We start from the raw sequence: 21928 nt of genomic DNA on the forward strand, positions 1-21928 counted from the left end.
GGCGGCCGGCGGCTCCCCATTGGCGCGGCGCGGCCTGGCCCCGGAGTTGGTTTATGTGCGAGGCGCGGGCGGGCGCCCCGTCAGTGCCCCGACGGCGCCGAGCGGGAGCGCGGCCGCGCTGCGCCTCGCCCTGCTGCGCCGCCCTGCCCGGCCCGGCGCGGGGGGCGGGCGCCTCTGGGGGCGGGTGGCTTTTTTGGGGCTGTTTTTTTTTTTGTTGTTTTTGTGTCGGACGGGGGGTGTTCGCCTCGCTGCCCGCCCGCGGCCGGGGGCCGCGCCTGCCCGCAGCGGGGGGGCGGGGGGTTGCGTTTTGTGGTGGTTTTGTACTTTTTTGGGGGCGGGCGGGAGGAGGGGGGGGAGCCAGGCTGCCGCCGCGCCGACGGCCCCGCGCCCATGACGATGCTGCTGGACGGAGGGCCGCAGTTCCCGGCGCTCGGAGTGGGCGGCTTCGCGGCACCCCGCCACCACGAGATGCCGGGCCGCGACGCCGCCGCCGCTGGCATGGGGCTGGGCCCCTTCGGGGACTCCTCGCACGCCGCCGCCGCCTTCAAGCTGAACGCGGCCCCGCACGACCTCGCCGCCGGGCAGAGCTCGGCGTTCACGCCGCAGGCACCGGGCTACGCCAGCGCCCTGGGCCACCACCACCATCACCACCACCACGCCGGCCAGGTGCCCTCCTACGGCGGGGCCGCCGCCTTCAACTCCACCCGCGACTTTCTCTTTCGCAACCGAGGCTCCGGCATTGCGGACGCCGCCTCCGGTACGGCGCAACACGGGCTTTTCGGCGGCTCGCCCGGCGGCTTGCACGGCCCCGGCGGCATACCGGACACCCCGGGCTACCTGCTCTTCCCGGGGCTCCACGAGCAGAGCCCGACCCACACGTCCCCCAACGGGCATGTGGACAACGGGCAGATGCACCTGGGGCTGCGCGGGGACCTCTTCGGGCGGCCGGATCCCTACCGGGCCGTCTCCAGCCCCCGCACGGACCCTTACGCCGGCGCCCAGTTCCACAACTACAACCACATGAACATGAATATGGGCATGAACGTGGCGGCCCATCACCACCACCATCACCACCACGGCCCCGGGGCTTTCTTTCGGTACATGCGCCAGCCCATCAAGCAAGAATTGTCCTGCAAGTGGCTCGACGAGAGCCAGCTCAGCCGGCCCAAGAAGAGCTGCGACAGGACTTTCAGCACCATGCACGAACTGGTGACCCATGTCACCATGGAGCACGTCGGGGGTCCGGAGCAGAACAACCATATCTGCTACTGGGACGAATGTCCGCGGGAAGGCAAGTCCTTCAAGGCGAAATACAAACTGGTGAACCACATTCGGGTGCACACGGGGGAGAAGCCCTTCCCCTGCCCCTTCCCGGGCTGCGGCAAGATCTTTGCCCGCTCCGAGAACCTCAAGATTCACAAGCGAACGCACACAGGTAAGACCCGCGCCCCCTCACCCCGAGACACAGGACTCCCGCGGGTCTCTGCGGGGATGCGCGGGCGGGTGCGCGGCGCTGCCGCGGCTCTTGGCCCGCTGCGCGCCTCTGCGGAGCGAACCACTGAAATGCTAATGAAATCTCATTTTCGGTGATTTCCGCTCCTTTTTATTTTATTTTTAGGCCTGATTGGCATGTCTCCTAATTAAATCAGCGATACTTTTGTCAAAGTATTTTTATTTGCAGCCCCGTCTTCCCTTCAGCTCCTGCACTGGTGGAGGGAATAGACAGGGAAGGCAGAAAGCAAACGCATTTTGTCTTGTATCCTTGAATATGTCTTGTAAAACTGTCTGATCCATTGAATTTATCTCGGGTCTTCTCCCTCCCCAGGCTCGCTCCAGCCGCCGTTCCCGCTGGAGCACGGTGTGGGTCTGGCGGGAGACGAATTAAAAGTAACAAAGGCTGACCCGAATTTTTCCAACATGTAACAAACCCGGCTGTTCATCTTCCCCTTCTTCATTTTTTGGGATGCTTGTGCATCCCCAAGGTGGGGTGAGAGGGGCAGAGGCTGTCCTGGAAGGAAGCAGGTGGGGATGGAGAAGGGAAAGGCCCTCCTTCACCCTCTCTAAATTTCACAGGTGAGAAGCCCTTCAAGTGCGAGTTTGAGGGCTGCGACAGGCGCTTCGCAAACAGCAGTGACAGGAAGAAACACATGCACGTCCACACCTCGGACAAGCCCTACATCTGCAAGGTGTGCGACAAATCCTACACACACCCCAGCTCACTTAGGAAACACATGAAGGTAATCACCCCTGCGCCCCAGCCCTTTCCTTCCTGAGCAGGGATGCTCAGTCACTGGTGTGCTCAGGGCTCGCTTCCCCAGGGCAGGGCAGAGCTGAGCAGTGCCTGCCACAGAGCTCCACGGTCCTGGCATGGCCCAAGCTGTCCCCGGTGTTTAAGCCGTGGCTGGAGCACAACCCGAGGAAATGGCGTAGTTTCTTTTTGTGCTCCCACTGGTGCAACCGCTGCCCGGTTCCCAAAGTGTTGGTCAGTGCTGGAGGGCCGTGCAAATGCAACCTGGCCTGTGGCTTTAGCCCCACGTGGCGGGATGCTGCAGCAAAGTGGCCAGGAGCTGAGGCAGGCGTTTGCTACTGGTGCTCAGAGTGGCTGGGCAGAGGCCGAGCCACTGGACTCCAGTGTCCCTGCTGCACGGGGGAGCATCCCAACTCAGCTCAGCGGGGTGGCGAGGACCCCAGGCTCGCTCCCATCTCTGTCTCTTGGTTTTAGGTGCACGAATCCCAGGGATCAGACTCTTCCCCTGCAGCCAGTTCGGGGTACGAGTCCTCTACCCCCCCTGCGGTGGGCTCTGCTGGCAGTAAGGACTCCACTAAAACGCCGCCGGCCGCCCTTCAGAGTAACCCCGGCCACAACCCTGGACTGCCCCCCAATTTTAATGAGTGGTATGTGTAAAGGCAGCTGGTGCCCGGCCAGAGACTGGACCAAATGTGTGGGGAACAAGGGAAAAAAAAAAGGACAAACCAAGCCAACAGCAGCTTTCTCCCACGGAAATGGAGTTTTCACACCAACAACCGCATAGGGCTACACCTAGTTAACTGCCAGGATCTGGAGTGGGGGGGTCTTTTATTATTATATTATAATTATTACTATTTTTTGCAAGCCCAGACGCTGGACTAGCCATGTCCTTTTCTCAGGATTGGATTTCTTTTTTGTCGTTGTTGTTGTCATTTTTTTTTGCAGTTGCAGTTGTTTCTTTGATATTTTTTTTTTTTTCCTCCCTGCCCGAGTCCCTCTTCCTCTTCCTCCGACTCCCGACTTTTTTTAATTATTTTTAATTTGTTCTGGTTTTCCTTCTTTCGGTGGGATGTTGACATGAGGATGAAAATTCTCCTTCGCCTTAGCGGTGATTGTTTAAACTTACAGTCTTAAACCGTGCCAAAGTCCTGTTATGTCTTGAACTTTCCTCTCTAGCTCTCCTGCTGCTTCTTTCTCTGCTCTTCTCCTCTTTCTCCTTCTCTCTCTCCAAGCATTACACTTGTGAATGTATTCTCGTCTGATGGGGTCGGTCAGTATTTTTCAGGATGAGGATGTGGTGTTTATTCTACCCAGATTGTGACGTTTAGTATAACAGTTGCCTTTTTGTAATAACTTTTTTTGTAAATACATATCCATGATGCCATATTTATCGTTCGTAATTTAATTATTGATACGAAGTGCCGGGAATTGAACAATATTTATGGGGGAGAAAAAATTGTTTTCTAACAAAAAAAAAATACAAACAACAAAAAAATCCAACTCTGTACAGCTTTTGGTTATAACTGCTTTAGCATTAAAAGTTTATTGTTTTGGAAAGAGCCGGGTCTGACCTCTCCGGGGGACGGGGGCAGCCGCGGGTGCCGCCGCGAGTGCCGCCGCGGGCCCCGGTTCGGCGCTGCCGCCGCGGCCGGGCCGTTGTTTTCGGGCTGGCGGTGCCGGGTAAAGCCTCCTCCTCGCCGCTGCTTTTTCTCCTGTCCCTTTGTCCCCGCCCTCCGCCGCCCAACGGCTTCGCTTGCCCGCCACGTTCCCGAGCGCACGGAGCCCGGGGAGCGGCGCGGCCGAGGGAGAAGAGCGCCGAAGGCAGCGGGGCCGCCTCGACGAGGGATCCCCGACGGTGAGTCCCGTGCCGGCGCAGCGCCCGCCGACCCCGTATACGTCGCGGGGTGCGGGGGCCGCGCTAGCCGTGAAGGACCGGCCCCACCGGCAGCCTGCTTGCCGGGGGGACCCCGGGGTGAATCCGCGGTGTGCCGGATTTTCTCCGTTATCATTTGTTTTTTTCTCTCTTTCTTCTGACTAGGATGCAGAAAAGCCTCCCTGTCCTCAGGAAAGTAAACGGGTCGAGCAGAGACATCTCAACCGAGAAACTTCTCCTCCGGCACCACCCAGGAGCCTCCGGGAGCCAGAGGAAACCCTCTCCTCGGCAAACCGCTGTGGCTGTGGCTGCCGGGAGACGCTGGTGGTCCCGGCGGGCCGGCCGGAGCTCCGGCGGGGATGCAGACAGCCTCCGGTCCTGGCAGAGGGCGACCGATACTCCCTCCAGCGTGGCCAGCCCGGGCGTACGGCTCCTCGGCCTCGTCCTCTCCCGGAGCGCAGGGACTTTACCGCAGTTTAAACCCAGCTCTGGGGGGAGGCAGGGACCTGCATCACGGGCTCTGCACCTCCACTTACCGAGAGAGACCCTAGACGGTCCCATCTTGAACTTGACGTGGGTCACCGCGGGAGGATGGTGTAGGCTGTCCCTTCCAACTTGCTGCAGGGTCTGCTTGGGCAAGCAGCCCGCGAAACCTTGTGTGCTTTAAAAATTACTTTAAAGAACTCAACCCTGTTACCCTCCTCTCCCTCAAAAAAAAGAAAAAAAATAAGAAAAAGGTTATTGGCAGGAAAAGATGGGTGGAAGATGGATGGTGGCCTCTGGAGCTGTGTGTGGAAAAAAAAAATAACCTGAGCCCAGTGCAGGCAGGTTTCCTGCTCCTCCCTGCCCAGTCCGGCCCCTTAAAATTAACTTCGAGGTACCCCCTGTAAGATATGGATCTCTCCTTCTTTTATGCTGTGAAGTCTTTCTCTCACTGTGCACAGAGCCGACCCCGGGGGCTGGACGCGGAGCACTGCTGGCCCGGGCCCTTCACGGGGGATGAGAGGGGCCGCCCCGCACTGCAGCGGGTGAGGAGGAGCAGAGCCACCAGGGGCCGTCAGGTTTTCCTTGGACACCCACCCGGGTCATGTCTGTGTCGTTCTGGACTGCGCCGGGCTTGGAAACATGCCGGTAGGCTCGGTTTCGTTACTGCTTTGCTCGGAACCGGGGAGGAGCGGGGTCCACAGGGCACTGTGGGGGCGCAGGGCTGCGCGGTGGAGCGCCCCGGAACGGGTGCCGCGGGGATGTCTGCTGCTGTCGGTTCCCAAAACACCGTCCCAAAGTGGGGGGGCTCTGCTGTGGACGGGGTTGTTCAGCTTGGGGAGCCCTGTCTGAGTGTGGCTGGGAGGATGCAGCAGCTCTGGGCCCTGGAGGAACAGCACCCCCAGGGACTGGATGCGGGGCCCCTTCCCAGTCCTGAAGCGGCTCTGGCTGGTTCCCGAGGCCTTCGGGCCCTGCAGGTGTACCAGCCATCCGTCTGTCCCTAGAGTTTCTTCCTTGAGCTTACAGCATGGCCCCAGATATGTTTATACCAAGGACTTGAAAGCAGCATCCTGGATCATTTGACTTCCCCTGTGTAGCCAGCTGGTCCCCTACCCTAAGGTCTCCCTATCCAGCCAGGGCTAGCACCCAGTATAGGGAAGGGGGGAGCAAACTGTTGTCTGCACCCCACTGAGGTGCCACTCTGCAGTCCCTTCTCTGCCTCAAAATGGGGCATGCGTGGGCAGGGGCAAGTCAGGGGTGTGTGTATGGTATGGGATGCATGATGGATGCAAAAAGGGCTGGGGACCTGTTTGCTGTGAAATGCTTGCTAAGCAGAGGGGTCAGCACCAGCACTGTGAGGTGGGGCAGGAGGGCTGTGTCCCCCCAAACAGGGCACGTGGTGTTGGTGGGTGCTGCCGTCCGTGCTGTGCCCCTGCCCCGTTGGCTGCTGCTGACCCCAAACCTCAGAAGCAAAGGCCAGGGAGGAGCTATCTCACCCTGCTGCTGAGTCCTCAGGTCTCATGGACAAATAAGAAGGGGTTTTCGGTAACAAGAAGCAGAAAGGCTCTGTTCCTTGTTGTCGTCCATTGCAGGGAGATGCGGAGATTCCTCGAGCAGGAAAGATTGTGCCTTTTTCCCAGATTTCTGAGGCTGGTTTTGTGAGTTGGGGTGAGACAAGTCATGATTTTCAATGCCAGGGCCTGGCAGCAGGGACTCGTGGGCATTCCCTGTGCTCACAGCTCGGATGAAAGCGCGACAGAGCCGTCCAGGGCGGGACAGTGCTGGCAGAGCAGGTGCCATGTTAGCTCAGCTTTTAGTATGTCATTAATAATGGATCTTGTGTCGCACCCCAGAAGAGTCCCAGGACTGTTCACAAAAAGGGGCCGTATTCTGACATCCTCTCCCAGACTAGTAGCTCCCTTGAAGTTGCTGTGCTTGCTTGTATGAGCAGGATTAGGTGGATTTGTCCCCAAATAAACAGAACTTGGGATGGTTTTCTGAAAGGGGTAATGTTGATTCATTGTGCTAAGCAGAGACAGGTGATGAGCTAAAGCCATTCCTTCTCTACCATGCTTTATGAGCCATGAATATCTCGATGCCTTTGGTGTCATTGTTTTTGCATATCTGTCTCTGTGTCTGGTGTAATCCTATCAAAATAATATATTTTTTTCCAAGCTTTGTGCATGCCATTAGCAGCGAGGGGTTGCACACAGTGTGAAGGCAGAGACCTGAAGGCATTGGATCAGGTTCTGTTCAAGTGTCTTGGTGTTACAGCTCCAGGAATTAAGTTCCTATAGTAACTCTGTAAAGCTCCAAAGCAGTGGATAGGGTGTAGTATGGTGTTTACCTTATTTTTTTTTTTTAATATAATGTTCCCACATTAAAAGCACCACACACTAACACCATCTCTTTTAGCTGAGCTGAGCCTAACTTTCATGACTGTTTGATAAACCGTTCCTGTTATTTATACTGTTAATACGACCAAACTACATGGAAAATACCTCTGCAGAGGTGCACTCTTGTTTTGGAGAGGCAAAACTAGAGAAAGCTTTACCTTCTTTGCAGAAATCGGATTTTATTGTAGAGTATGCAGAAGGAAATTATTTGTATTGTACTGATTAACCTGCACATCCATTTGGTTAACCTTGCTATGCCATTTATATGGATTAAAATACGATCTATGTCTTGCAAGGCAGTAAAAATGCTTGTGTAAGAGCTTCCACTGGTGAGTGAGAATGGCAAAGCAAGGACCTGCCCTGCAGAGTAGATAGGAAACGGTTTAGGATGGCTTTATAGACATCTGTTCTGTAGTAGCCTTGGAAAAACTCTCTGCAGAAACCAGAGGAGGCAGTTGTCTGAGGAGTCACAGATATATTTTAATATTAAGATGCTAATTTTTATTCTCAGTAAAGCAGGCTGTGTGCTGTGTAGGTTTTCTTTTAGCTAACACATTGGTAATGTTTCTCCATTTAATCTGTTTTTGTGAAAAGAAACTTCAATAAAAAGGGCTGGGGAAAAAAAAAAAAAAGGTTTTTGTTTTGGCAACTCGTTCAATAGTGGCAGCTTTGAAATTGCCAGAGCTTGACTTTGAAATGGTTGAATGTGTGATATGTGAAGTTCCTTCCGAGGGAGACCCAGCCTTCGGGCTGTGGATTCATTCCTGTGCTGGGCATGGTCCCCTGTCCTGGGACAGCCGGGAAACTCAGAGAGGGGAAAAGTCACCGGCGGTGCTGCCGGCTGGGAAGCGCCCGGGGAAGCTGGGAGAGGCTTAATGGCCGAGCAGTGTAAAGGATATGTGCAGAATAGGGCTATTCCCATGGTTTCGTCCTTTTTCAGAGTGTCGCATAATCCCGGTTTGGGGCTTTGATAGTCCCAGAGATACAAAATGGCTCTTAGACTGAGTTTTTTTGGGGACTTGTCACGGCGGAACAAGGGGCCGGGTAGAGATCCCGAAGCTTTCGGAGGGGCTGTACCCTATCTGGCTTCCAGCATCTCGGATGTTTGGGCAGAAACTGGTCTGTGGGCAGGAAGAAGTGGAATGTTGGTAAGGTTTGATATGGATGGGGGGGTAAAGAACCCGGTATTTTGCTCTGCAGGCTGTGCAGGGGGCTGTGCCCAGGCAAGTGCGGGGTGGAGAGGGGGTTTGGAGCAGAAATGAGTTGTTGTGTTTCATTCCCAGGCTGGGACGTGGCCTTTAGCTGGCAGGGTCACAGCAGGGTAGAAAACGTCAGGATTTTGGTTGCTCCTAGCCGTGGGCTTGCTACATTTGTGTGCCACAGAGAATAAGCACTTTGGAAAACAAGGCTACAGCCAGAAAGGCTGGAGAGGCAGTGAATACAGTGTTTGCTTTAAATACAATTACCTACTTATTTATTTCTTCTTTAAATTTCTCCTCACTTTCACTAAGATATTATTCCAGTGCAATGGGTTTTTTTAAGTGTTTTTGCCACTTTCTGTAGTTTGCATAGCATAATTCTTTTACTGCAAGATGATGATGCTGTTCTTTCTGTTAGCTTTTTTCCTTTTTTTCCCGTGTTAGTAGAATGCAGTTGAATTTAGGGTTTCCATCACTTCACCGTGTTCTTACTGAAAATAAACATTTCTTTTGTTTGCCGTTAGCACCCTGATAAATCCATGGACTTAAGCTTCTCAGTAATTATTCATAACCTTAAGTAAAAAGCAAAACTTGTGTTGAGATTGGTGAGAGGAACTCAGTCTTAACTATAGGAAAAATTCGAATTTGGATTCAAATACTGTATTTAAGAGAAAAATCTTTGTGCAGTAGATGATGTGATTGAAGTTCCTGTGATGCATGCAGGGTTTGCAAGGCCCGCACTCTGATCGCTCGCTGGTCGAAGGGCTCCTGGTGCTGAGAGAGTCAGATGTTCCCCAGAAAACTCATTTTCCTGTAAGATTTATTTTCACTAGAAAGAAGATGCCGCAGGAACTTCCTGAAACTATAAATCACAAATATTTAAAAATCATGTGCTGGGCACCCCTGAAATGGACTTGCTTAATTTGACAAGATTCAGAAAGAAAAACAAAGTGGAAATATTTGTATTCTTTTTTTCATTTTTCTCCTATGGACCTCACTGGCCAGATTTTGTAATTTTATTTTTTCTCTCTTTTTTTTTTTTTTTTTAAGGCCAAAGGAGCGTATCCCTGTGTATTAAAGTGGAGCTCGTGTTTTCATGCAATTGCCTGATTCTGGAGCTTGACTTATGTTTTTTAAAATGAAGCTATTGATAATATTGTAAGAACTGGCAACACCGCAGCAGTAAAATATATATTTAATTTTTAATCTTGGCCTGCAGAAGTATTTTAAAATAATGCAGTAAGTAGAGTGATTCACTTTAATGACTTTGCATATACTATTTTAGTTTTTAAAATGAGATACCAGCGTGGCATTGCAATCTGCTCCTTTCTGTTTCCTTTTCGTTCTTTGCTGCTGCAGATGGCGAAGGCAGGCAGGGGACCAAAGGAGTTGAAACTGCGCCTTGAAGATACTCCCTGTACCTTTGGGAGGACACTGGGCCCAGATTAAAATAAAACCATTCTGTTGGTGCCCATTTAATGTTGCTGAGGACTTGATTTCAGAAGAGTTCCTTTTCAAAAATCTCAGGTTGGAGGTGTTTAAAAACATAAAAAGAAAATTAAAACAAGCAAAACCTGTGTAGCCATTAGTTCTTTTTTTTTTTTTGAAATTACAAGTTTGCACAGGGAATTTTAAAAATTATGATTTGATGAAGGACGCCCTGGGCCCATGGAATCCTGTGAGTGATTTCAGCGAGACCTGCGCTGGGTCCCGAGCTGTAGGGCTGAGCTCTGCAAGCCTGGCCTTGCGGGCAGGCTTTAATATGCCAGAACAGACCGCATAAGCTGTATGGTGATGTCTGTAATCAGAGGACATCTGGGCCTGCTAAATCTAATACTCCCAATTGCAGGCTGTGGCCACTTAATCAGCTTTTTAGAAATTTATAACACAAACTTGAGCAGTATTAAAGCAAAATTATTTGTTGTAATTTAATTTTCATCCAAGCTGGGGGAAAAAAATGTTCTAGAGAGAACGATAATTTAGATCAGCACCTGAGTTTTATCACACTTATATTTCTAGATTTCATTGTTTTACTGTAGATTAAGAAATAGTTTCCTTCCAGATTGACAATAAATTGCCATGAAAGAATTAAACCAGCATAAATGCCCCCTACAAAGTTCAAAATCACATATGCATCAGTGAAACATTAATGTCCTGAAAATATGTTTTCTTCTTCTCACTAATTTTCTGTTCTTAATCTCGGACAGTCTTTTATATAAAATCAAGCCGGCAGTGCCGCAGCACGAGTAAATCGCGCCCGGCAGAGAAGCTGACGCAAGGAAGGGGCATTGGAGAAATACTGCGTTTCATAAACACAATCACTATAGCATTAGAAGAGCAAATGTGTGGTTTTATGAACATAGTTATAAATATTTAAACATGCAAAATGAAAATGTTACTAAATATCTGGTTTTCATTATCTTTGGATGAACATTTTCATTCTTGGAAGTATTACCAGCTGTCTGCAGAAAATGATCACCACCCCTTCCCCAGAATGAATGATGTGTAATGCGAAAACGTGTTAAAATGCACAGTTGTTTGTAATATCTTCTACCAAAGTGGAAGGCATTCTACCAAATTTGGTATTCTACTGAATTGCAAAGTATTCTTGCCTAACAAACAGGGAACCATCCTGCTTCTGTCAGCAACTTGCTTGCTAGTTGTTATGAAAAATATAAGGATGGTTTGGAAAGTATAAGATGTCACTCAGCGTGCTGGAAGTCATGTCCTACCACCCTTTCTCCAGCAAAATTCCTACAGAAGTCAACGAAAGATGTGGCTGCTGATTTTATCATTATTAACGTATTATTTTGAAGTGTCAACAAGTGTTGAAGCGTTCTGTGTGCCGCCATGGAAGGGCTGGGAGGCTGCAGGAGGAAGTTTGGGGTGGGAAGCCTGGGGTCTGCCCCTTGGCCGGGCTCTCGTGGTGGGTGTGAGGCAGCGCCTTTAGAATACGGTGGTAGTGGGCAGCAGTGGATGTGGGTTGTGCAATTATCTTGCGTGAGCAGAGGCCACGCTGTGCATCCCTGTTCATAATAAGGCAGGTGTCTGATTCTGCAGATCCAGTGTAGTCAGCTGTCTCTCTCGCCCTCGGTTCTCCCCCATCAGTGCATCCCCACAATGCTCTGTCTGCACCGCGTGTGTCACGAAAGAAGATGCCAAATTATTTTATTTTTATTATTATTTTTTTAATGCACCAGGAAACCCATTTTATATTAGTCACATATTTAATCTCGACTGTCACGAGTTTCTGCCGCGCTTGGTAGAGGCACCGTGTGCTGGCACATAGGCACGCACGCGCCTGCTGTTTACTATTCCTCCTGCAGTTGCTCCCACCAATAAATCTGCGCCTGCTGTAGCCAGGATGGAAATCTTTTAAGACAAAGGACTTGAATGGGCAGTTTTTTTATTGCTGTGATAGAGTAGAAGGCCCCAAGCTGGGGGCTAGCGCATGCATGAATGCTGTCCCCCTCGGCTTGGTACAGTCTCCTACTAGCGCTGTACCAGTACCAGAGACTGTAAAAGGGAAAGGGCCCCAAGGCTGGTATTTCCTCATTTTGATTCTTGCTCCTGTGACTGCAGCAAATCCCAAAGAAATGGTGGCAGAGAAGTAAACTTTGAGATGAGTGTGGAAGGACAGGCTGTTGAGTAAAGCAGGGGATGCCTGGGAAGGCAGCACAAAAACATGGGAATGAGGAAAGGAGGAACAAAAGAGATGTGGGTTGGCGAAGGAGGAGTAGGGGAGTGAAAAGAGGCCAGGCTGGTGCAGCAGCGAGGAGCTGCTCCTTGTCGCTGTGTGTCAATACACCCAGCTGAGCCTTTTGCATTTGCACGCTGTTCAGGCAGAGCCCCACAAAAGTGTGTGAGTCTCTGGAGGCGTGCATGGGATTTACCCTGTGGGAAGCAGCGTGTGGTGCTCAGGGTGAGGTACTCTCCATGCTACACAAGTTTTGGCTCCCACGATAAAGCTGTGCATGGTTATCAGCTGGGTGTGGTGTTTGGGCATCGCTGGTTTGGGCACTGGTCCCCTGCCGGGTCTGTGGGATGTGGCCACAGACCTAAGCTACGAGTGGGAAGGAGCAGGCTGCCTTCTTGTAGTCAGCTTTGTGCTCACCGGGCTCGGGACCAGAGGGACCCTCAGGGAGCTGTTGTTGCCCTCCTGCTCCCCCACACTCCCCTCCATTCTCAGAGGCCACAGCTTGGGTTAGTTTCTCAGCAGCAGGCGAGATGGTGCTGCTCTCTATCCGCTTACGTCAATGCAGACCTTTCCCCGGACTCCAGTCTGGGTTGGATCAAGCCTTGCATGATTGTGGCCCTTGTGCATTTCAAAACTGTGTTAATCTATATCTGGATCCCAATGGGGGCACTCGGGATGAGCCGAGCTCAAACAATCCTTGGCAGGAGGGAGAGACTGGAGTTGGCAGGGATTTTTGTCCCATTATTGGTTACTTGGAGGAAGGAATGTACGCACCATTTTAACATATGACAACTTGGTCTGTCATCTTCAGCGTATTAGAAAAGCCTCGTTTTTAACAAATCCCAGAGCGTTTACTAGGCTGCGTGCTGCAGCTGGATGGAGGCTGCACGCTGGTCGTGGGCTGGGGCATGGGGCCTTCTCTCTGTCTCATTAGACACTGAGAGACTTCCCCTGCCAATGGGACCCCCAGGCTGCTCATCTCCCACCCCACTCTGCCTCTGTCAGCAGGGGAGGTGGAAATCTCAGGGCAGAGAAAAGCTGTAGCAGCGCAGCCTGTAGAGCAAACCGCTTGGAAAGCCTCTCCTGCCTAGTTAAATCTGCCTGTGCATTCCCAGCAAGTTTAGCCAGGGGCTTATTTACCAAGCTCAGAGGAGAATTGCCTCTCTGCAGTAAAACCTTCAAAATATGTCCCAAAGACCCTGAGAGATTTTACACTCTCTTGGTCAGTTTGCTGTTTCCTCGAGTGAAAAATCCAGCTGGGTGCTTCTGTTGAAAATTGGCTTGTATAAAGTCACCCTTGATGGTTTCTCACTCTGGGTTTCTAAAGTATGAAAATTCAACCTTGTAAAGACTTTTCAACCAGCTTATTTAGGCTTATTGTACCAAGACGAAGAATTTCTGCACAGGTAACCTAGAAATTGTTAGGAAGGATGGAAGAAAGTTGTTTGTTTTTTTCCCCTTTGATTTGTTTTAGTTTCGGAGGGATGAAGTGTTCTGAAAATATTTTTACCAAGCATTATTTGTATTTCTACCTGAGTACTTAGCAAACTGTTCCCTTCGACAACATCCCCTTAAAGAGAAAGCTGAAATAATCAGCACAAGGAATAGGTGTCAGCCTTAGACAGACGACTGTGTTTCTGGGTAATCTAATGCCATTTTAATACTGTGCTTTTTAAGCAGCTCAGAGAATAGTTTGATGGACAAGGCACTGATGCTCCTGAGCCTGAGTTTAGTTGTTGGGGGTATGTCAGAAATTATTTTTCACAGACAACTGTAGTTGGAGCGTCAGCTCCCATTAAGTGCATTAGGGCTTGTGTGGTTCAGTGCTAGCGCACCATATTTTGTAGCCTTTGGTTTGCTTCTGTGGTGACAAAAACAGCAGGTCTTTGGTTAACTTCTGACCATCGACATATTAAATGAAGATGCGCATTTGAGCAACATCAGTGATTTCAATTGACTCATCAATTGCCGTTGCGTAGCTGTCCTCATGTTTCACTTTGGTAACAAGCTGATCTGCCACATCTGATGCCAGCAATTCAGTCCTTCAAACAAATGACATGTTTGATAAAGAAATCTTTTTAAATTCATTATGCACTTTGGCTTTTGTCTTTCCTTTTAATACAGCATCTGTTGCAGACGGGATACATTCCTTGATCGTTTCTGAGTCTGCAATTATTTTTATGCCTGCCCAGTGTCCCGGAGATGTGAAACGAAGCTGCCATGCTATGCTGCTGAGCCCTGAAACTCTACACAGACATTCAATTTAATCTCTTGGAACAGACTGCATTAAAGTAGTTTCATCAGTGCACACTTGTGATAAAAAGACGACATGAAGAAAGACAGTGAACTAAAAGGCCCTGCTTTTTTCTGTGGAAACAATAGGATATCTATGCCTTCATTTGTTTCATGGATTCCTTGCACAGCCATTTAAATTCAGCAGAAGGCTCCAAATGTCTAAACTTTATCCTGAGCACTTTTTCAGTGCTGGAAAGGAATACAGTTACGTGTCCCAGGGGTAGTTTTATAGAAAATGCTATGTGCAATGTTAATGAGTTGGGATGGGTTCCTACGTTTTTCCATACAGAGCCAGTACAGAAACAAATACAGGACTCAAGAAGAAACAGCCTGCAAGTATCCACCGGTGTGTGTCACGGGGTGAACCTGTACTTTGTAGCCCCTCCAAAGACTGGCAGAAGGATCACAGGGGCTTTAACCCAAAGTGCTCCCATGTGCCTCCCTCGCTTTGTGCTGGGGCTCTGTGAATAGCTGGCGCTGGAAGAAATGACAAACTTCTTTGGTGCCACAGGAGATTGCATCAGCGTTACTGATCCTCACTCGGCTCGTTACTGAAAATGCATCAAGCGGCTATATGGGTCAGACTGTTAAATTTGTAGACACGGAGTGTCAGGAAGCCTTTTTGTCAACTTGGTACCGTTTAGTGTATGTGTCCTCAAGTTCAAAGCAATCCTGGCCTCAGACTTGTGATATTTTCTGCCCTTTCCCCTTTTTGTTGACTCAGACCTCTTCCCTTTGAGGTCAACATCAAAATAAAGATGTATGTTTCCTCAGCCTGACCATGGCTCTGACTCTTTAGATCAGCAATCCTATAGTCCATATGTCTTCCCATCTGTCAACTGGTATTTGAAGCCAGCTTGCTCCTCTATTCTTTCAGACAAGTGTGAGAATCAGGAGTTTCTTTAATGACGGTTTCAGGCCTTAAAGCGTTTGCTAAGATACTACCTATTAAGATCCCTTGATGGTACCTTGAATAGAGATCAAAAGCAGCTGAGTTCACTCCACAAATCTAATTCCATCAGTCAGTTTAGGGCATCGAGGGAGGGGTGGGGAGGGCTTGAGAGGGCACAGTGATCCCGCTGTTAGGAGACAGGCCTTGGAAGTCTGAGCCCCCACTTCGGGGAGTGATGGGAACAGCAAACACGAGTGCTGCTAAATCCTTTCTGTGGTGGCTGCACTCAAACTGCCAGGACTCCTTGTGTTTGAAAAGCAGATATGTACAACGTGGGCTGGTGGCTTTGCTTGCACTGTGACACGGTGACAGCCCTTAGGATCTGAACTGTGCCTGGTTCAAACGAGAATTTTTTGGTGCCACATTAGTACCTGTGTCTCTGCTCCTTTGGCTGGGAGATTATTCAAAATCTTTTTGCAATGCAAGATTGTAAACAAAAATCTTAGAGTACAAAGTATTCTCCTAGTTAATAATTATTATCAGGCAATAATTTGTATTTTGTACTTTGGACAGATGCTAATAATGGGAATCTGTGTCCTGCTTCACCACGGGGACTACATGAAAGGCTGTGTGGAGAAATGCTGCCTGCACGGCATTATCACAGCAAAGCGGCCACTCTTTCCGAGGGCACAGTTTGCCTTTCAAACATTCCCGTTTTTAGTGCCCGTCAGGAGATGCTGCAAAGCCCTTGGAATATTTGGGGAAGTGATTGTTCTGGTGGTGCATTTCCCCAAGTGACGTAGAAGAATTAGTAGGAAGTTGTGGCCATTAATTCAAGCCCAAAGCCTGAAATTCAAGGCCTGTTGACTTTCTGTGTGGTGAAAGGTGGCTGTGGGAGCTGGAAAGGGCAGGGTGCCCAATGTGGGAAGGGTGGTGGAGGGCATTCCCCAGGGAGCCTCGACAGCCAGAGCTAACAAACGTCACTTTTTATGGGACCCAAATGTCTGAGAAGAGCTGAAAAGCCCCAGGATGTGGCTGCGTGCCGAGGGATGGTGTCACACTACTGACTATCTAGTAAAACTTGACTCAGTGGAGTCAAGGACACCAAATGGCCTCAGATTTGCATTGAAACTTGTTAAAATGTGAGCACGAGCCTGAAGTCCAGATGTAGGCTTTCTTTGGCTTCAGTGTTTTCAACTTCAGTCATCATGTCACAGATCTGGAGTCTCACTGCTTTCGAATCAGGTGGTTAGTCAAAATTTGGGACATGCAGATTGTCTGCTTGCAAGAGCAGTGACTTTGATGCAATTCTATGTCTTCACCAAGAAGGTGCACCAGCCCCTGGACACTGCAGTGATCAAAACATCAAGGATCAGTTATTGTTCCCACTTCTAGACTCTTTCAGGCAGCCCTCTTCCAAAAGCAATCTCTGTCTGACATTGTCATTGAGCTTATTTAAACCAGTTTGGCTTTCTGCTCCTTTTCTGTGCCTATACTTCCGATCATACACTGCTTTTCTTTTACAGCCTCCACTCAGTCTTTTCTGTCCTTCTTTTACATGATGATATTAAGCCAAGTTTGTCTTCATCACAGTAATTTTTAGTGTGAATCCATATCTGCCTTTTTAGGGGGTGGTGGTGATGGTGACGTATACTTGTGGTTGCAGCAGAAGCTGCTATTGAGTTGGACAAAATACGATGAATGCGGTATAAAAGCCTTCAGAGAGCTGTGAAATCTCCATCTTCTCTTCCTTGTTCTCCTGGGAACACTTGCACAAAGAGTATTTTTAATGTGAAGCAAAAAGGATTCTGACGAATACTCATTAACATTTTGTTTCTGCAAAGATACATACATTATTATCACAAGGCTGCAAGAGACGTATTCAGTAAAGCTCTTAGATGTATTCTTAGTTTTATGTATATGCTTAAATCCTCCTGATGCCCCCTGCTTTGCTGAATAGAGGTATTAACCAAGACAAAACCAGGTATTTGATGGAGCTTATCTGCACTGCTCAGGTATGATGCAGTGTGCTGTGATGCAGGTCTCCAAACTCACTGCATCACAATGCTCTGTGAACAGTGAATCCCCCCACATAGTGATAGCAATTGGATGGTTGAAATACACACCCAGAAGTCATTTGTATCCTGATTCTGAGCAGCAAACCATAAGAGCAGGATTCAACCAGAAAGGCTGCAAAGGGCAACACCATCAGAACCATCGGATATATTCTGTGGCTTGTTTTCATCATGTGACTTTCTAGTGTGAGCCTAGCTGGGAATCATCAGGTGGAGGTAATCGCTTCCCTGTAGCCGCATAGGAAGCTCAGGTCCTGTGAATGCAGATCTCATATGGACTGCAGTCTCCATTAGGTACTGGCTCAGGAGAATGTGGAGAAAGGCCCATGTCCTGTGGTTTACTCTGAGCTGGTTAAACTAGGACAGCCTTGGTCAGGAAGAGTTAATGTAGCACGGTGCTGAGTCTCAGCTAGTAATCTTGTCTGAGGGGCAGCTTCTGTCTGTGCCTCTTCCTGCAGACATATTGCTAATATGTTTGTCTGCTGCTCTAAGTGCCCTGTGGAAGGTGGAGTACTGAGCTTGCTTGGCTGTGTCATTAGATACAGCCCTAAATTTGTTTAGGAGTAAAAACTTCCCATTTGGTCAAAAGAGGAACATGTTTCGGGGGACATATTATGCAGCAGAGGTAAGCAGAAGCATTTCCAGGTTTTGCTGGAGATCTCAAATCTTGTCACAGGGGGAACCACACACTTATTTTTCATTAGGTCCTCATTCTTCTAATGGTTGTAATCCACTTTCTGTACTGCTCTTTCCATACAAAACTTCGGGTTCCTTTTAGCAGCTTTTTGGGTGGAATAATGAATTCTACCTATTGGAAACAAAGGATGCATGGCCTGAGCTATTTATTTTGGGACTACTCAGAAATGTTCTGAAGGTGACTGTGTTTTGTATGGCTAAGTGTCATTTTGACTCACTTGAAACAAAGTGAAGCTTTGACACAACGTCACCAGGAACTGCAGTTTCTATAACTGTGTGATGGCTGGATTGCTAAGAAGTTCATTAATGTGGTACTTCTAAATACTTCTGGAGCCTCAGAGTGTGATCCAATGTGGACTCAGAAGCCCAAGTGTCACTCATGGGAAAGGGAAGCTCCAGGTTCTGGTCCTTTGTTGCAGGATTTTTTTGTTTTACACACAAAGAGAGTCGAGAAACAGAGACCTGACTCAAGGACATCCATGACTACAATGTCTAGGTGCTACAACCAAACAAACTCATCAAGAAGGTGATTTGACACTGGACTGGTTCTGTACCCCAGGGCAGGAGGACAACAGAGTCGGGCTCCCACTGCTTGAATACATATATTAATTCAAGCTGGCCTCTTGTCCCTGGAGGGCAGGGTGAGTAACTTCAGAATATGACAACTACTTAGGAATTGTCACTAAAAATCAGTCACCTAAGAGTGCTGCTCTCCTTAGACAAATGGGCCAAAAGCATCCTGGTTACACTTCTGGAGATCCAGGAAAGTTACACCGCTGTTTTTACATCATCATTCATTTTGGCCATATTGAAACAACAGGTTACTTAGTATGTGTATATAGTGGGGGGTATTTTTTTCTGTAATTAATGGACTGGGTAATTTGTTCTAACAATAGGCCATATTGTGACTTTGATTTTCCCTTAGCAGAAAACACATTTGCATTTGTTAGCATAATACAGCTCAGTATTTCTAAGAAAGCTGCATCTGACCTTTGGTGCAGGCTAGAGATGGTGGCACCTGTTACCAGTGAGGCAAATGAAGATGGTGTATCACTTCTATTTATATGACATTGTACACATACCGCTTCTTGCATTAGCACATCCTCGATGTACACAGAGCTAGTCTAAAAAGTATGAAATACAAATGGTTAAAATCATACCCACCATTTGACATGAGCACTATTCTTCAGCACCTAAGTAGTGTGGATGTTACATTGCACAAATATTTAGAGCTTCATTTACCTTCATCTTGTTTTCATTGTTTATAGGAGGTCTTGCTCTCTGATGGTGTCCCGAAAAATACACACTGGATATTATACTTATCTCTGCTGCTGATATTTACTGTTGACAAATAAATTCAGTTAAATGGGAACAAATGTTTGTTTCACAATCCTCCCGTAACTGCAGACTTCATTATATACGAAGAATACAGAGATTAATTCTGCCGTTTGCCAATAGCAAGTTTCCAGTTTCCCAGTGTGTAGTATTCCCATGCAACTGTACAATAATGTTAACCTGTACCTGGACTGAAATATTTTTTCCCTACTTGGGTAAGATGCAAGGAGTAATTATTGATGAATTCACTCTAGCCTTTCAACCTGTCTGGGACTCACAATTTTTTCCGCGTGCTCTAGCGTCTAAAGTCTTTCTTCTCCTGGGTAGAGGTGAGATTGTTTTGTATGGCAATGAATTGATCTTTGCCTCCCAAGAAGGTGTTTCTTGTTTGTTTGTTTTTAATATTTCCTGAGCACATGGCTAAAGTCCCTTTTCCAATAATTAATTCCTTTTTATCAAAAAATGCTGTTATACCACATCTCAAGAGTTAAAATTTTATCATAGGCAGATTCTATTTTCAGATGGCATCATGTGGAGACTATGTTTTATAAAGCATTAACTCAAACCACACGGATGCACAACTGTTTTAATATATGAGAATTCACAGATGCTTTTTATTATAATACACATAAAACTGAAGTACAATACAGTAGGCTTTGGCAATAAAGCAGAGTAGTCAATATATACATTTTATGCCTAGTTCTTCAGATTAATGAACTTCTTTTCTTGATGAACTGAGCATGAATGAGTAAAAACACAATGATCTGATTAGATACTAAATTAATAGTTTTCTGGCAATTCAAAAATTGATTAGAGTTAACTTCTTCCCCACCCGGGACAACTTGATAACCTCATTCTACTAGCCAAACTGCTGGAGAGGCATTGTCAATCTCTTCAAGTTCACTATTGTTCTCAGAAAATCACTTCCTTAAGAAATATCCATACGTTGATGGTCTTGGTTGTATTTTGTGGGAAACAAAATTGTGGGTCAAAGTCATTTACTCTCTAACTCCATTGAGGTTGGATTCAACTGGCGTGAATATCTCCAAATGGTGTTACAGCAGGGGGTGAATCTGGCTTCACCTTCTCTCTGCTGGCACAAGAGATGGGGAGAGGTCTGTAGTCAATGTGCACAGTTGCAGGTGGGGGAGATTCCTCAGGGCTGAGATTTCAAGCTGAACCCTTTCTCACATTTAGTAGCTCAGATTTGCATTTAGGAATATAAACAAGGGCAATGATCTGCCAAATGAAGTGAACATCCAGATGACCTCCTTCTGTAGACAGGGCCCCATATATGCTAGTTTCAGGGAGACACCTTTATAATCTTAGAGGCACTGGGAAGAGGAAAATGCAGATAGGGACAGTCACAAGCTGGTCCAAACCTCTAGTGTCTGGCAGGGAAGGAGTTAATCAGCCGTGTGTCACAAGCAGGACCGTGCAGCAGGTAGTGATTTGTAGGAGAGTAGGTGGGCCAGCTGGGAGAAATGAGCTGGTTGCTTTCTTGATGGGGCTGTATAAAAGACAGAATAGCCCACTAGAGAGGTGGCTTTGCTGCCTGGGGGCTGTGGTTACAAGAACTTGTGCCTCAGGCTGTTCTTACAGGCTTGGGTGAGGCAAACTATGCCTTGCACTTTTATTTGGAATCCTGGTGGTGCTTTTAAAAGGGGCTGAGATGCTGCTTTGCAATGAAAGGCTCCACTCTTTAAGGTGAGAGTGAAATGGTTGTGATCCTCGGCGTCTGTGGCATCTGTTTTGGTGCTGCAGTTCCCTGCTGAGAAGGCAGGTTAGACAGCTTGGGTGATAGAGCCAAGTCAGAACCTGGCTGAGATAAATTCTTTCGTGGGGCAAGATGCTGGGCTTGGCTCTGTGCTTTCTTGCAACCTGTTGTAGCTTCTGGTCCAGTGCAAAGGTGATATGAAATACTGATCAACTGAATGATTCTCAGAGGGGCAGAGGAATAGCAGCACCCTGTGTCTAGAGGGAGGTGTATCTCCTCCAGACAAAGGATTAATACTGTAAGAAATGGGAATACAGGCATTGAATATTGCAAGGGGAGAACTTGGTGAAGGTGGTAGATTCTCCAAGGTGGAAGAAGGAGCTGCTGTAGAGGTGGTTGGCTAATGCAGAGTATTCTGTGAGTCTTTTGCCTGGACTGTGGGAGAGCTGTGCTCCTGGTGTGGCTGGCAGAAAGGACAGGGTAAACAGAGCAGCCCAGGTTGGCTCAGTGTGCACAGCTGTGTCCTGGCTCACATCAGAGAGGTCCGAAATAGAGGGAGAGAAAACAAATGGTGGAATTGAAGAAGGTGGCAGCCCCAGCAGAGTGGTGAGCTGGTGCGTGTGAGCTGCAGGCATGTCTCAGGTGGACTGGAAGAAAGGAAAGGAGATGTATGTAGTGTGCAAAAAAAAAAAAATAAATCAGTCAATAACAGTACAAAAAACATAAAGCTCAGAGAGGTTAGCTCTTGAAATGGGCCTGCCAAGGGTGAGAGTTCTGTCTTAAAGATCCCTTGCATCCAGAATCTGCCATGGCATTCACAGACCTCTGTCTGGTCCCTTTTCTTCCTCACCAGTGTCTTCCCCCTCCCCCTTCTCCTTTGTCAGGAAACTCGTTAACACTTATTAGCAAGCATCTTCAAAAGGCCAGGAGGGGGGAAAGGATGGGAGGGGGGCTGAGATGGCTAAAGGAAATGATTAGGAGATTCCTTTTCCTTTCTGCCTATTCAAGCTTTAATGACCAGC

At 48.2% G+C, this 21928-nt stretch overlaps 1 protein-coding gene and 1 long non-coding RNA gene across 2 annotated transcripts; both read left to right on the top strand.

The window, feature by feature from the left end:
• Positions 1-341: 341 nt before the first annotated feature.
• ZIC3 (Zic family member 3) lies at positions 342-3634 on the top strand. The gene is made up of 3 exons (XM_065846685.2): positions 342-1435; positions 2074-2237; positions 2723-3634. The coding sequence occupies exons 1-3, from the start codon at positions 391-393 to the stop codon at positions 2903-2905; spliced, it is 1392 nt and encodes a 463-aa protein (XP_065702757.1). The 5' UTR covers positions 342-390; the 3' UTR covers positions 2906-3634.
• Positions 3635-3838: 204 nt separating this feature from the next.
• On the top strand, positions 3839-14964 carry LOC139828854 (uncharacterized). The gene is made up of 3 exons (XR_011740902.1): positions 3839-4103; positions 4287-5252; positions 14021-14964. It is a non-coding gene; the product is annotated as an uncharacterized lncRNA (long non-coding RNA).
• The last annotated feature ends 6964 nt before the right edge of the window (positions 14965-21928 follow it).

This window comes from Patagioenas fasciata, chromosome 11, assembly GCF_037038585.1.
Source record: "Patagioenas fasciata isolate bPatFas1 chromosome 11, bPatFas1.hap1, whole genome shotgun sequence".
Taxonomy (NCBI): Eukaryota; Metazoa; Chordata; class Aves; order Columbiformes; family Columbidae; genus Patagioenas; species Patagioenas fasciata.